The sequence below is a fragment of the Venturia canescens genome, chromosome 3, assembly GCF_019457755.1.
Source record: "Venturia canescens isolate UGA chromosome 3, ASM1945775v1, whole genome shotgun sequence".
NCBI lineage: Eukaryota > Metazoa > Arthropoda > Insecta > Hymenoptera > Ichneumonidae > Venturia > Venturia canescens.
The window spans coordinates 10958415-10974098 of NC_057423.1; the positions used below are offsets into that span (position 1 = coordinate 10958415).

At 36.1% G+C, this 15684-nt stretch overlaps 1 protein-coding gene across 1 annotated transcript; it reads right to left on the reverse strand.

Moving 5' to 3' along the window:
* Positions 1-1669: 1669 nt before the first annotated feature.
* LOC122407983 (zinc finger protein 716-like) lies at positions 1670-14265 on the reverse strand. The gene is made up of 2 exons (XM_043414472.1): positions 14052-14265; positions 1670-2016 (listed from the first exon to the last, which is right to left on the reverse strand). Exons 1-2 carry the CDS (start codon positions 14263-14265, stop codon positions 1670-1672), a joined length of 561 nt encoding a protein of 186 aa, XP_043270407.1.
* Between the last annotated feature and the right edge of the window lie 1419 nt (positions 14266-15684).

The following is a 15684-nucleotide window of genomic DNA, read 5'->3' on the forward strand; positions in this document are numbered from 1 at the left end:
TCTCCCCGCCAGAACACGTCAATCTTATCGTGATTGTTTTCTCGTGTATTTGTTGCTTAATCCTTTCTAACTATCCATTTATTTTTCCTTCGTTAACGCGATACTTTGTTGGATTTGAGCACATTAGATTTCGTAATTGAATTTCGATATATTTTTATCTTTTAATCCTTTTTATTTTCCTCGTTATTTTTTTTTTCTCTCGTTTTGTTTGCTTTTTTTTCTTAGGCCTAAGAAGACGATAACTTTTTTGCTATTCCCAAATGTTTCATTTTGACTTATTATATCTGAATAATAAACACGTGCCGCATCCTTTATACAGTTTAATCGCTCCCGGTATGCGACGTGTGAATATATATATATTTATATATATGTGTGTGTGTGTGTGTGTGTGTGTGTTTGTATATATATTTTTTTGTTTCTATATATATGTACACGTTAACGGCCGAATTTTATTTCGTTAATACATGAGCAGAAACATCTTTTTGTCGTCATTCTTCAAAGTTTCTCTTCTCATTCCCTCCCCCCCCCCTCCCTCCCTCCCGCCCCCACACACACACATCATTCACAATGTTTTTTTCATTAATTTCATCCCTTATTTCATCGTGAACCCACGTTAGTCTGCCTGCGTCAATAAATTTCATATCTCGCTTTATTCTATTTCTTTCATTTTACTTTTTCGTTGATCAAAAATGCCTCGAGAATTATTTTACCTCGAGATTATTTTATTTTTTTGATAATGTATCCCACGTATACGCGTATAAATAACTCGGGACAATATTGAAATTGAAAACAAACGAAAAATTGTCCCTCGCCACGAGGGATTGACGATTAAAGAATCGTTCGATTAAACTTTCTTCCCTTCTCACTTAAATTTCTTCGCCGAGATCAAATGGAATGTTTCCGATTGTTCGCATTTACGTTTGGTTAAGCTTACTAATAGACGAAAAAAAAAAAACAAGAAAAAAAAAAAAACACGAATTAAATTTTTTCATCGCATTACTTTCGTCTCTTCTTAAAATTTCTCAGTCAATTTCGTTTCCATTATTCTTTGGATTTAGCGCAGTCTTGACGAAAACAAAAAAACACATAATTAGAAAAAAACGCTTTCTTTTTTTTCATTTCATTATCATTCGCTGTGAACCTTCCGAATTTCGATGTTCCACGCAGGCCGACCGAGCCGAGGGAGTATACACGTCGCATTCATTATATATTTCATTAATGTATTATTCGATAAACTTCCGATTGACAGAGCGACTTCTCGCTATACAACGAGCAACGCGATCTCTGTCAACAGCGAAGGGATTATAAATTTTCTCTCATTCTTTTTCCTAACTCTCTTTGTGTTTTGATCCTGCACCTATTTTAGCGACGATTTACGAAACGGCAGTGTGTGATCCTGTTTCGAATCGTTTTTCATTTCCGTGATTTTTCTCCTCCGTTGTTTTAAATCGCTCGGAGAACACGTTGATTTCGTGTTCGAGTTTCGTGGATTCGCCGATCGAATCAGTCGGACGAATCGGTCGCTGAAGATGAACGACGTAAACGAAGAGGAGAAAAAAAGGATACTGATCGTTATTCAGTTGTGACGATAATTGTGCATAGAGCGACGCGATGAACCGTAAAAATCGGCAATAATGTTGCTGCTTGAGCCACGAGAGCGTAGCCACTTTCATTGCGGCTGCTGCTGTATGTGAGGATGCTGCGCCAGTACGTTCTTGATTGCCGATGTTTTCAGTAGCCTCTTGAGCATACCGCTCGAGCCACGATGCTGAAGACTCTTGTGGGTCGTTAGTGAATTTTTCGTACGATAACGACGATTGCAAAACTCACACACGTAAAGGGTGTTCGATTGCTCGTGTTTGTCCTGAAAGTGTCGTTTTAGCGAGTAATAGCACGAGAAACTGCGTCGGCAGTAGGGACATTCCTGGGGCTCGTTTATACCGCCAGCTGTCGGCGGTGGCATCCGGTACACGGCAGCGGGAGGCGTCGTCGGTGGATGCATCCCATTGCCCGTACCTGCAAAATAGAGTTCTCCATTTTTTTCTTTGCTTTCTTCGTTCACTTTTTTTCTATCATTCATCACATCTCCGACAAGCAGACATTGGAAAACCATTTAGTTTTCTCCGTTCGGTTCCCAAATGATATTTTCATAAATCGTATTATTGAGGAAGTTTCAGGCGGTAAGTTTGATTTCGAAAATAAAATCTGTCCTCCCAGTTTTTTGCGTGAAAACTTTGCGCCAAGGATAATTTACATGAAAATATTGCAATAATGCGAGTTATTCGATCCCGTGAATCCAGTGAAGATTCAATTCTTCTTTTAAGCACTCCTTTGCGTACTTGAAACTTCCACAATATTTGAGACAGCTGTATCAGTCCAAATATTTGAATCACCGGATTAGAGAATTGAGAAAAAATCTCACGTTTCCAATGAACATCGGAGCTGAGATGAGATATTTGAAATAATCAATGAGTCACTCCAAAACGAGTGTTTCGAGCTCAACGTTGGTACGAAAAACGGCATTGTTTTTTTTCTTTCAATTTTCAAATAAAAAGTTATGGTTCCCGAGAATGAAATAAATAACCATTCGCCAGTAGGAAAAAAATCATGCAATAATAATATTGAAGATCGACGAGTCGTATTAAGATTTTTTTTCAAACCGAAAAGGAGCCAAGAGATGTCAGTGGAAACTGTGAGAAAAGCTGGAAAATAGTATCATGCTTTTTTTCGTCGCGTTGAAGTAAGAAAAAAGCGGCAGCGCAGTGTTAATTCGTGCACGATGAAATGATGATGAAAAAAAAAAAAAAAAAAAAAAAAACAATATTAAATAGTGAAAGCGAGTAGGTAAGATTATGAGAATTATTCTGAGAGACAAAAGATCCGGATCGTTGTGCAGTCGCGACAGTCTGAAAGAAGAAAGTTCAGAGTGATTCAGTCAAATAAAACAAACGAGCATGCAGACAACACGAAACATTCAAAGCCCATGCACGATGACACACAAAAGCAACTGATAACGAGTATAAAACAATCATAGTAAATGATGATAATAATAATTATATGAACGAACAGTAATTGCATTGAGAATAAAATAAATTAAATAAATAATATAAATTCGGTTGAATAACTAAAGAAAAATTGAGGCAAGTGGGATTTTGGATCAATTATTTGGGAGCCTGAAGCATAAACAATACGATTGTTTTCTTTGCTTGTTTTGTTTGTTCGTTATAATCACAAGTATTGTTAACATTAATACGAAATTTTGGTTTTTTTGTTTTGTTTTTTATTTCATGAAAAATCAAAGATGAACCCTGAATTTTCCTAAAAAATCGGTCGCTCCAGTATCAATGAGAGTGTCCTCTCGTTTTCAGACGCGACACGATGACCTATTTGTCTCATTTCATTATTTTGTTGTTCTTATAGATTTAGAGGATCGACGCTCCGATGGATTTGATTAGTAGACGCATTTATGATGTTTCAGCACCGGATTAAGTTTTCGATCGTTCGAGTATATTATTTCTCGTATACTTATGCATCGTCATTCCGCCATTCCACAAACTCGAGCTTCTCCGATTAATCAACCCATGCATGCATTACGAATTTACGAAAATAATAATAATAAATTAAAGTAATTGACAAACGATACTGGATGAGGCGAAGTGGGAGGAAAAGTTCGAAGGGCTTTTTTGTACTCCATTTGTCAAACGCATTTGTCGGGTGTGTGAAAAAGGAGATTTCCAAGAAATTCAAGTTTCGACAAGGATTATGAAAAAAAGGAGTGGAAACAAGTTTAAAAGGTTTAGTTACACGAGCTTGGAACAAGAACCACGATTGAGCTAATCATTGTTCAGACAATTTTAAAACCACTGGATTTTAAACGAAATGAAAATGATCTCCCTTACGTGACTATTAAATTAAGCATAAATGTGCGCCCGAGGATAAAATTTTCGTGGTTTTTAAAACAACGTTAGAAGAGGCTCGTTTGCACTCGTAGCTTTGTTAGTCGTTCATGCACTTGCTCCAGGAACTCACGAGACAAGGATATAGACCGAATGAAACCAGATAATCATTTGGATAGATATCAAGATGGAGAGAGAGAGAGAGAGAGAGAGAGCGACAGTGAGAGAGAGAAGAGAAAGAAGCTCCGAAGGAAAGGAAAGAAAGAAATATCGATCGCATGTTACAGGAGAATAAAGGTGATATCCGTTTGAATGATGAATGAGAGAGAGAATCCAAATTAAAAAAAAATAATAATAATTAAAAAGAGTATTAAACAAATCAAATCGAAGAAAATAAAGAAGAAAAACCGTTTGATTGTTTGTTGTTGCAAAATTGTTTCGATTCATTGTTTGTTGTTTCAATATTTTTCGTGTGCGTGGCCCTACCTTATCTAAACCTTCAAAAGAACTTAATGTCAATGTCGCCAGGTCTGCTCTTATGATAGGTATAGATATGGGTCATCAAGGAGTTTCGCGAGCAGTAGACTCGCTCGCAGATGACACATCGGTATTCCTCCTGTCGTTCGGCGTGCTTGTCCGCAACGTGACGTTTCAGCGATGCTTTGCTGCAAAGCACCTTGCCACACAGTTGGCAGGTGAAGAGCTTCTTGGCAGACGGCGTGTTCAGCGAGTTCAATGTCAGCCCTGGCATGGAGGCGAGCACTGAAACACAACAACGCACCTCATGCAACACCCCACACTTACCTACCACCAAAAAAGAAAAAAAAACGAAAAAAAAAAATAAAAAAATAAAAAAAAACAATTCCTGACACTTATCGTGATATGTTCTCTCTCCCTCCCTCCTCTCTACTCCACCCTTCTATGCGAATATTTGACTCTTCATCGTGGCTCTACCGTAATCAATGAAAATGCATAATTTAATTTTTTTTTCTCCATTTAAAAAGAAATCGCGATAAGATTATTTTATCTCGCGCGATTCACCCTTTTCCACCGCTCATTCTTTTCCTCTCCATGTTTCCTAACGTTTTATTCCTACGGTGATGTTATATACCCGGACGTTTTCATGGCGCAAACTTAATACGATTATACTTGCAGTTGAATAGATTGACTAACGAAAAAATGTTTTTTTTTTTTTTTAATTTTAATTTTAATTTTTTTTTTCCACTCGCGACGAGAAACTCGAGGGGGTCGACGACTCGATTTCAAAAGAGTTTATTTCTCTCTCTCTCTCTCTCTCTCTCGCTCTCTCTCTCTATCTCTCCCTCGTTTTTTTCATTCTTCTTTCATATTCCGCCTGGAGAATGTGTTGTATCAAGTGCCGAGATCTCGTTCATCTTCGACTTAAGAAAAGGAAGATTTTTTCTCCTCTTCCCCGAGATACGAACAGCAGCGCATCCGTTTTTTTTAACACGATGCGGCGACAAATCTTGAGCATATGAAAAGGCCCAGGGCTCGTTTTCCTCCGACAAATTAAAAGTCAATAAAGCGGAAATGGAGAAAGAGACTCAATAGAAAAAGTCTCGTTTATTCAGCCCGAGAATTCGCGAGTCAACGAGGAAGAATAAAAAAAAAAAAAAGAAAAAAGGACGTTCCTACATCTCCGAGAGTAAAAGCTTGACAGAAAAAAAAAAACATAATACTTATCGCGCGTTCCTGCCTGGTCGAAAAGCACCGGTTGGTTGGATGGTGACCCGAGGGATGTAAGAAGTGAAAAAATAAAATAAAAAAAAAAGACACAATAACCGCAGTTGTGAAAGTCACGGCGTTCATTTTTCTTTGGAAATTACTCTTTATCCAATTTCTCGAGGTTCACTATATTTTCTTCTTTTTTCTCTCCTTTTCTCGTATCTCATTAAACTTCAGGCTAAAGAAATTGCTGGGTCGTATAGAAAAAGGGGTGCAACGAAGCCAGTGAGGACTTACTCAGAGATCGGAGAGTCGAAGGAAGCGAGGGGGGCGGCGGCGGGGGGGGGGGGGAGGAGAAAGGAAAAGGGCTTTTCTTTTGAGCATAGAGCTGCGACTCGGATGTTAAACTAAAGAATACGTTGTCGTATGCGACAAACATAGCTGTGCCGTGGTCGTAGCGCATCAATGTATAAACTCCTTTGAATTTGTCGATTACAAAAATCACGCGAGTGTGCGTACCTCGTACACTCGCCAGATCAGAGAAGTACGACTGAAATAAAGAAACCTCGAAGGAGAAAAAGAAGTTAAAGAAACTGGGAGCATGAAGAAGGAAACAAAACAATGAAAATGTGATTGAAAAATATTTTTAAATAAACCGAGAAAAAAAATTGTAATAAAACTGGTACAATCGATCAGGAGAAACGGGAAAACGGCGCAATGCAAAACTGAGCTCTTTGTACGACACTTTGGAAAAAAAAAATATATATTCATACTCGTATATATATATTTATATATTTTCAAGATAAATATTATATAAATGAATATTGTAGTGATGTATATCGTTAAAACTCTCGACTCTCGTCGTTTTTCATAATGCACAATATAACATAAAAATAATAATATTAATAATGTATATAAATATATATATATATATATTTATGCGAGGGCTCAACAAAAGACGACGAGGGATACACTGAGCATTCGGGTAGACACTTAAAGCATGCAATTTGATAGTGAATAATAACGCGAACTGCAGTCTATCTGTATATTTAAAAATACTGAGGAGAGAGCTCGGAAGCTATTCTTAAGCATACTTATTGTTTTTTTTTTTTTTTTTTTTTCCATTTCTTTTGCTGAAGGCTCTTCGCAATTACGCGAATTTTAGTATGAACACGATATCCACCGCGATTATGACTATCTAACTCGTCCGGTGACTTTTTCTTTTCATATATCTTGTTACAATACGCGAAAAACGTACGTGTGTTTTGTGATGCATAAAACTCTGCTTAACGAGGAACAAACACATGAATATAGCATCGTTTATTCACGCATGACTGTATATATATCGTTGGGCATCATCTTACGGGAGAGGAAACGAATAAGGGTGTCGAGCAATCGCGCCATGTCTCGAAACTTGACGATTTTTATATCAACGTTTGTTTTTCACATTTACAATAATTAGATAAACGTGAAAGTTGGTATTAACCATCGAATTTGTATCGAAATCGTTTTGTTTGTGCCGATATTGGATCGTTAATACCGAATCTAATGGTGACATTCTCTAGGAGAATTCAATGTACTAAAAAATAAAATAATCTTTATTATTGCTTGAATGATTTTTGTTCTCGTTTAAAACGAACGTTAACCGCAGTTCATGATTTTTTTCAGATGAAATATTGCGTTGATAAGGGACGAGAAAAAAACGACTGGAACGAAACGGATCTACGAAATAAATACATTAATTGTACGAGTCAGGAGTATTTTGAAGATTTCTCAATATCGAAATGTCAGAGGGAGGAGAGTGCGGTTTCACTTGGACATTCATGTTTCATAGAGTCGACGTTCGACCCTCTTCGTTACAGACTAAGACATATGACGTACCATTCGATTTTTCGTACAAATAATACTAACGCGACATTTGAGTTTGCTGATTAAAAAAACGTTGAATAATCGGCTATTTTTATTTTTAAGCTTAATTTATTATTCGTGTGTTTTTAGGATTTTATGGCTGACGTGACAACAGTTACAGAGTACACATCGACAATGAGCTTTTCATCTTACTGAGATCACGAACTTACCTTTTTCCTGAAAATTTATTAACCGTTCAACGAATTATGCATAACGAGCGCGAGCCACGTTGACTCACGAACGATCTCATTTCTTTCAACGAATCAACAAGCATTCTTCAGTCAAATCATTCGTCGATGATAATCGAACGATTTAAAAAGGATCGTGGGTTTTTAAAAATTTTACGATTCTCGTGGTTTTTTTATTCGACCAGCAAATGGTCTCTGAATGAGACCACTGCGAAATACTGTCCTCGTGGTACGAGGAACACGAGTGTCGTATTGGCGACGAGGAACGAACGAGTCCAACGAATATTTATGGGGTTTCGTTGGTTTTTTTTTGTAATGAGGATGCGATAGGTATCTATGAAAAATAATGAAAAGTAAACAACGAAGTTATTAAACCAAATAGTACATTTCATATAATATAAAAAGAAAATATATTAAAATGCATTTGACATGGCTTAAAAATTAAAATAATAATAATAATAATAGATAATCGTAATAGTCATCAATAAATATATAATATAACCAGAACACCTTGGCAGATAACAAATAATAAGTAAGCAAGATAACGTAACGATCTTTGTTTGTGTTGTTCATTTTGTAAATCACTTTTTTTCTATCTTTCTTTCACATTCACTTTTATCGATAAATTTTCATTGAATTTAGTCTCGAATGTTCGCGCGACGAGCGGCGTATTTTGGTGCGTTTTCTCAAGACGTTCCTTCCTTCAATTTCATTCATTTTTTTCTCCTAATTGTCTAGCATAATCGTACACATGAAGCTTTTTTCATCTCGTCTTTTTTCATCTCTAACAGTCCTTCGATTAAAATATCATTTCAATAAATTCGCTCTGGCCTATCATCCAATGTAAATTCAAACTATTTACGTTCCCGCAGGTACCAACGTACTTCCCGCTCGTGATCTTTGCTATTCGCGAAGTTATTTCGCCACGTTATATATATATATACGCTTAACGTATATTTATTCATTCATATATCATGTTTATTTATATATAAATTAATGATATATAGGCGCAATACGGTAGCATAATAGAATTAAAAAAAAAAAAAAAAAAAAAAAAAAAAATTAAAAAAAAACCGTACAAGATGGATGAATTGTTGTTTAAGCTATTGTACGAACGTGTGCATTTGTGTTATTCTGTTTTCCTGTTAATATAGTAGATCTATGAAAGTAACAAAAATCCTATTACATATTATGTTTATTCGATTATACGTGAAGAAAGCTGTACTTGTGTATATATGATTGTAATCCCTTGACCATTGATTTGCGCGCTACATTATTGGTGGCATCGAGTGAACAACAAAAAAAAAAAATAAAAAATAAAGAAAATATATATAATCGCACCAACGCGATCGATGTCGCGGTTCGATCTCTCGCTCTTCTCGCTCTTCTCTCTCTCTCTCTCTCTCTCTCTCTCTCTCTCTCTCGTTCGCTTTTTTTTCTTTTCCTCTATTCATAAAACCTATATACGCTGTTATTTGAGAAACGGTTTTGTATCGCGGTTATCGAGTTTCCTGCAGGCCCCCTCCCTTTCATTTTTTACTGTTTTCTCTTTTATTTTTTATTCCCATCCGATTATCGCTTTTGTTAAATTGCACGCCTCTTTTTTTTTTTTTTCATGCTTTTTGCTTTCCTCTTCTCTCCGATCATCATTTATTAAATTCCTCTCGTCTTTGCTATATAGTTTTTCTCCGAATTTCAATTTCTTTCTTTAACCTTAATCAATAGGGCTAACGCCTCGATTTTACTAACATTTTGGTAACATCAGTCAAATATTTCATTCAGTCCAATACAATTATCAATATGTCGTGACTTATTGAAAAAAATTTAAAAAAAAAAATAAAAAAAAAAAATAAACAAAGAAACGTAATTATTATAGAGCGAATCAGTCCAATTATCAGTCCGACATCGGTTTGTCGCATGTGGCCGTTCACATTCGATTTTTTTTCTTGTCACAGGTACGATTTCAATTTTTTTTCTTCGTTTTTCTACTTTTAGGTTCCTTTTATTTTTATTATTATTATTATTATTATTTTTTTTTCATAAAGAAAATCGAGCCCGCAGTCAATATAAATATTTATATATCTTTGTGTATATATAATATATCTATATATTTTCATTTGTTTTTCATTTTATCGTTAAATATAGAAGCCAATTAATTTTTGGCCATTTTCTTTTAGATAGTCTCAAAAACCAAATTCAGTCTTTTCACAAAAACATAAAAAAAGCACGCTACTATTATCGTCACTCGACTGGGCCAAATCTACGATAGAAACTCTCTCTTTCTCTATATCACTCGATCTCTTAATCCCCTCCTCTCTTTCCCTCTTTCTCTGAATTCGTTTTTCAGCCTCGAGATTTAACAGTATACGACGAGACCCAAATCCTATATTCTCTTACAATCATTAAACAATTATTATCTGTCTAGTTCTTTAATTCAACGCTTTGTTGTTTGTTTTTTTTTTTTTTCTATATATTACGCTCGGCCGCTCGATTCGTGTAGTTAGCAACGTAACCATAATAACGAAAAATAAAAAAATATATATTAAGAAAAAAAAGAAAAATTACAAAATGAAAAAGGAAAAAAGATAATAGTGAATCAAATAATCTCTACGAACATGTATCATGTGCAATTAAATATTCCTCAATTTATATTAATTTCATTAATAATTTATTATTTTCATAGAATTCGTCGCCCATGAAGGGGGGACAAATATCCGCGTATTTGGCCATTTTTACAGTAGTCACAAGTCAATTTGTTCCTTATTTATTCTTTTTTTTCTTCTCATTTTTTCTTTTTTTTTTTTTTTTGGAAGGGTGAAACGGGGCGGGGGATAGTCTATGTTTAAATATTATCAATATCAGTTCTTTCGCGCCTTTGACTACTATAAAACTGTTATTAATCTTTTATTCCGTTAATTTAAAGCTTCTTTTCTTCATCATCATATTTTCGCTCCGAGTGACCGACCCAGATATCTTCATATATTTATATATTTATATATTTATATCCTTCTCGATCGTGTACCGAAGTTTACATACTTTTTTGCCCCGCTCATGCGCATCCGTGCTTCGAATGAAGAATTTAACGGAAACAAAATAGTCATTCGCGCTCAGAGACAAAATTTGTGTTCGAATATTGGCCGGGATTTTCCGTTAATCAACAAAAACAACGGGGAAACATTTTCACTCTTCATCATCGCGCCATTTCTCTATGAATTCACGTCTGCCAACGAATTTCCCCAACTCAACCGCGCACGAAGGAAATATGAACAATAAATTCGACGTTAATAATAAAACGATCGTATTCTTCGTCGTTGGCATAGTCATTGGAAAAGCAAAATCATATCTGTCCCAAGATCAATGCATTTTTATGGTGAAATAACAACTTTACTCCATTACAAACACGTCGACGGATTAATACGTAACTAGGAACAACGATAAAGTATAAAAATGCTCGGTTATTTGCATCGATTAAACAGAGTCCCTTCACTTTTGTATCACTGGTTCGAATAATACAGTTGAATTTATAGAAAAATTAAGGTGCGTAGCCTCGAAAAAAAAAAGTATGTTTCAGTCGGACCACTCAATTGAACATACCCTACGACAAATCTATCATAGCCTACCTATAAATAAATGTTTCAACGCGTGTTGGGTTTCCTTTTTACACATATATACATACACATTGAATGAATGTATATATATATGCATATATTTATACGTAAGTTTCGTGTATTCCAATATATCGATGCACAAGTATCGGTATGTTTCCTGTAAAATATAATATATATACCGTATGTATGTTGTAGATTTTTTTGTTTTCAATGATCCTCGTAGGCTGTTGAAATTGCAACATTTTGCTATTACGATTATTCGCTATGACAGGAGCCTAAACTGTCGGTAAGTTAATCGATCGGATTCGACATTCGAAACCTCCTCGCGACGTTGAAACGAAATAAAAAATAAAAGTTGCACAAGTTTATACATTAATAGGTTATTTTGTTCACATATGATGAATAATGAAAATGGAGCTAAGTTACTTAAAATTATAGCAAAACGTCGTACACCGGCGGGGGGTCAAGGAGGCTCGAAAAATCGTGTCTTTTTGCTTATGAAAGTTCTACTAAAATATATGTATATGTGTGTATGAAGTTGAGTTATATTAAGGTGTATGCGGCTATTCGTTATTATCGTTAAACGAGACTTCTCATCCGCCGATATCAATGGACCGTTGTGTTTCATTATTCTGCATGCTTTTTTCAAATTATCTTTTAAATAACCGGTTGAACTTTTTGGAAGCTTAATCCTCTGCGTTATTTCGCGTACTCGTATAATTCGAGGGTGAATATAAGTTTGACAATGACGGTATTGAAAATTCGCGAAGGGTTTTATCCACTTCGTTATTAACGAAAAATGTCTCATTATACCATCAAATATTTTCCATTCCGGTGGAAGAAAAAAAACTATGAAAAATATACCTATAAGTAGGTGTCTGTAAATTCATATATTTATGTATGCTTTAATGTGTGAACGATTCGTGAAAACCGTATGAAATATGTCAGTGAAGCGAGGGAAAAAGCAACGACGAACGTTCGCGCACGCTCACAGACAGCCCGTTAACAGAATAACGTTCATAAAAAAGTAGAACAACTTTTTTACTTTTCCTTCGCTAATAATATTAATGATATTATTAATGACAATAATAATAATTACGATAATTATAAAAAGGTACTTTATAGAGTCCCGCTCAAAGGCGACCCTCAAAATAAAAAATCTTTCGCGAAATATATATCGTACCCCGTTAAAGCCTTTTATTTTATCTCTTTCGTAATGGAATGAATTATGTCAAATTTTCAAAATTTATACACAGAGCAATGAGAAATCAGTGTCGAATCTTTCTTTCTTTTTCGTAGTTATTGAAATTTTTAATGGGCGTTTCTCGATCACTCGATATTCTCGTACGTTTTTATACGCATGTATATATACATAAATAAAATAGCGAATTTTTGTAACGTCGAAAACTTAACGACACTGTAAATAATTGGGAAATTAAAGTATTTCTGAAAAAATTAAGTTGCTCTGTTGCTGTTGCAAATAATTCAATGACCAATTATGTAACGTGCATGATATACTTGAGTGGTTCGTGCTCGTGATATTCACTTGTTTATTTGTATATATACATTCGCATTCGACCCACGTGTGTTTCCCTCTCAATACGATAATCTCTCGTTGCTATACATTGAGTCTCGAAACAATAAAAATGATTAAAAAATTCTCGAGTCTTGTAGGCAATTAATTTGTTGTTGTTGTTTTTTTTTTTTGTTTTTTTTTTTTTTCGTACAGTCTTTTAAACGTGTGTGAATGTTTCTTTTCTGTTTTCTTTTTCTTTTTTCTACATCTTCCCTAAAAGTTAGTTGGACGATGGCGTCTTTGACACCTGGAAGTTTTCATATCCCTCATTTCTTGCTTCGTTTCTTCATCGCGTTACTTTTTTTACATTCATAACTCTTACTTCCCCTCATTTAACAGAGCCTAACTAGATAGTTCGCGGTTTCAAAGCCGCGTCTCGTATAACACTTCGTCCTTAATTTCAATATATCGCACTATCGCGAACACTGTACATCGTTTCGTTTTTTTTTTATTTTTTTTTTTATTTCTCGTATTTCTTTCGCCTCTTTGTTAAATTATACACAAAAAGAATGGAGCGAATATAATTGAATTGAGAAATTGTCACGGTCCACGTGCTCTCTAGAGTTCCTTAGCTCGTTGAGAACGAAGCAGGAAGAACAACGGTAAAAAAGGGCAGAGCTGGGGGGCAGACGGGAACGAAGAATCGAATAATTGAGCGAGCTTTTTCAATGACGGACGATGGATAAACGTTGACGAAGATACAATTGCTATTAAGGATGCAGCCCGACGAGATATTCTCTCGAGCTTTCGGACCGAATTCTCTATTCTTCTTCGTTGCTTCGTAACTAATGATCGGTGGTGCTGCCCTCGAATCTGGATTTTTCTCGCTCTCGCGAGTCCGCATCTCTGAATCTCTCTTCTCCGATTCCTCCGCCCTCGTGTCTTCATAATATTGTTGCATATTTTGTGGAAGCACTTTTGTTTTTTTTTTTTTTTTTTCATAACGTTTCATCGCCCGAATGTAAGAGCTTCGCCGTTTTGGGAAAGCTCGAACGAAATAGCGAGCGTCACTGTACGAGCGAATACGCCGAAGGCGTGACGCCGCGACGGCTGCCAATAATCTCTCTCGTCTTCGTTAAGTTCTCTTTCTTATCTTTTTACAAAAAATTCTTCGAGCCCGGGATCGCGGGGGAAAAAAGGGTCGCGCCACGGCCCCTCGGCTCTCGTTCGATCCTCTATTTCTGCCTACGATGATAAATGCTCTTGTGATTGTTCAAGCTATTTAAGGTCCGGAAAACTTTGTTGCACAGTATGCAGAGAGCACTGTTCAACGGCTGAAAATGTTGCTGCTCTTTGTGACGCTTCAGTGTCAACTTCGTCGAGAGAGTTTTACCGCATACGTCGCAGGTGTAACATATCCCCGGAGGTAAAAAACTGCTGTGCAAGGGATGCGACAATCGCATTGCTAATATCGCAGACGGAGGTCCTAATCATAGTTTCAACGAATTCCCGATATTTCGTAACGTTCGAAAGATTATCGAGGGCGATAATATTTCGAATGTTTATCATTGTTAATTGTTATTTTTTCAAAGAAATTTCGTCAACGTTGAGAGAGAGAGAGAGAGAGAGAGAGAGACGATAAAGACACGTAACGTTTGAACGATTGAGACATTTGATTTTTTCGTTTCATTTCAGTTTAAACGTCAACGTTTCCAATTGAAAAATCAGAGTTAACCAAGCACCGTTATCAAGATAAAAACCCAGTGACGTATGCGTTTCAATTGTTGGTGTTGTTGTTGTCGTTTTAAAAATAATATCCGTTTACGAACCAATTGACGTGGAGGAGGCGAACACACAGAGAGACCGAGCCACGTGTGGATGGACCCCCAGCGAAAATCCATTCGTGAAGGTAGTAGTAGTAGGTACACACAGAACAATGACGAACCAGAGCACGTATAGCCGAGCGAGCGGGACCGGGAACAAACAAGAACAAAGATACGGCTGCCATTAATATTGTGGACACATTAGTACGATCCTGGTATTTCTAATACAAAAGCAATTCGGTCTTTGGTAAAAGGATAGGATGAAGTTTTTGTGCTGGGCAGTTGGGATTGAGATGGCGCGATGGAAAGAATTAACGAGTCTCGTTTTGAATGGATATTTTTGAGGGTGCTTGGGAGGCATATTTTTTCGTCTACTCTTTATGAAACGACATTGGATATTTGGAAGGGAATTGTGGGTGCTGGAAGAATGTAGGAAGAAAGAGGGACCAACTGTACAAAATTCTCGATTTATTTCCTTTTCTATTGTTTCTTTCTTTCTTTTCTTTTTTTTTATTTTTTTTTTCTTTTTTTTTAATTTTTTTATCTTTCTCTCTCTCGACATTTATTAGATTTTGGTCGTTTAAATCCTCTTTCGCAAACGAGAGAGAGAGATGGAGAGGTTGAATTTTTCTTTTTTCGTTTCATAACAATCTCTATTATCACGAGAATAGAGGGGCTCTTGCGGGGGCTCTGGTTTGTCATTGATCATGGTAATGCGATTATCGTGTCAGCCACAACTGATCGACGATCGGGGAAACGCACTCTTTCGTCTTTTTTTCTTTCTTTCTTTCTTTCTTCCTTTCTTTTCGAGTCTTACGCATCGATTCGAGCTTCGTGGAAAACTCCCCGCATTCGAATACAAAAATCAACGTACGACAATTTTCCAACACGTCAGCTGTATTCCGAGACCACGATCATTTGATTAATCCTTCTCCGAAAGCCTTGCAACGTTCTATACTCTCCCTCAACTTTGAAAGAGATTTTTCAAAAGCGATACGTCCAGTCTCGGAATATGGCTGATGACAGATTATTCATTTACACAACAAAATTCATATGGTT

Bases quoted from the DNA above. Each gene is read 5' to 3' on its own strand.
- LOC122407983 (XM_043414472.1), bottom strand. From the start codon at position 14,265: ATGCGATTGTCGCATCCCTTGCACAGCAGTTTTTTACCTCCGGGGATA. The intron at 2,017-14,051 runs GTAGGCAGAAAT...TCTATTTTGCAG, and splicing joins TCACAAGAGCATTTATCATC to GTACGGGCAATGGGATGCAT.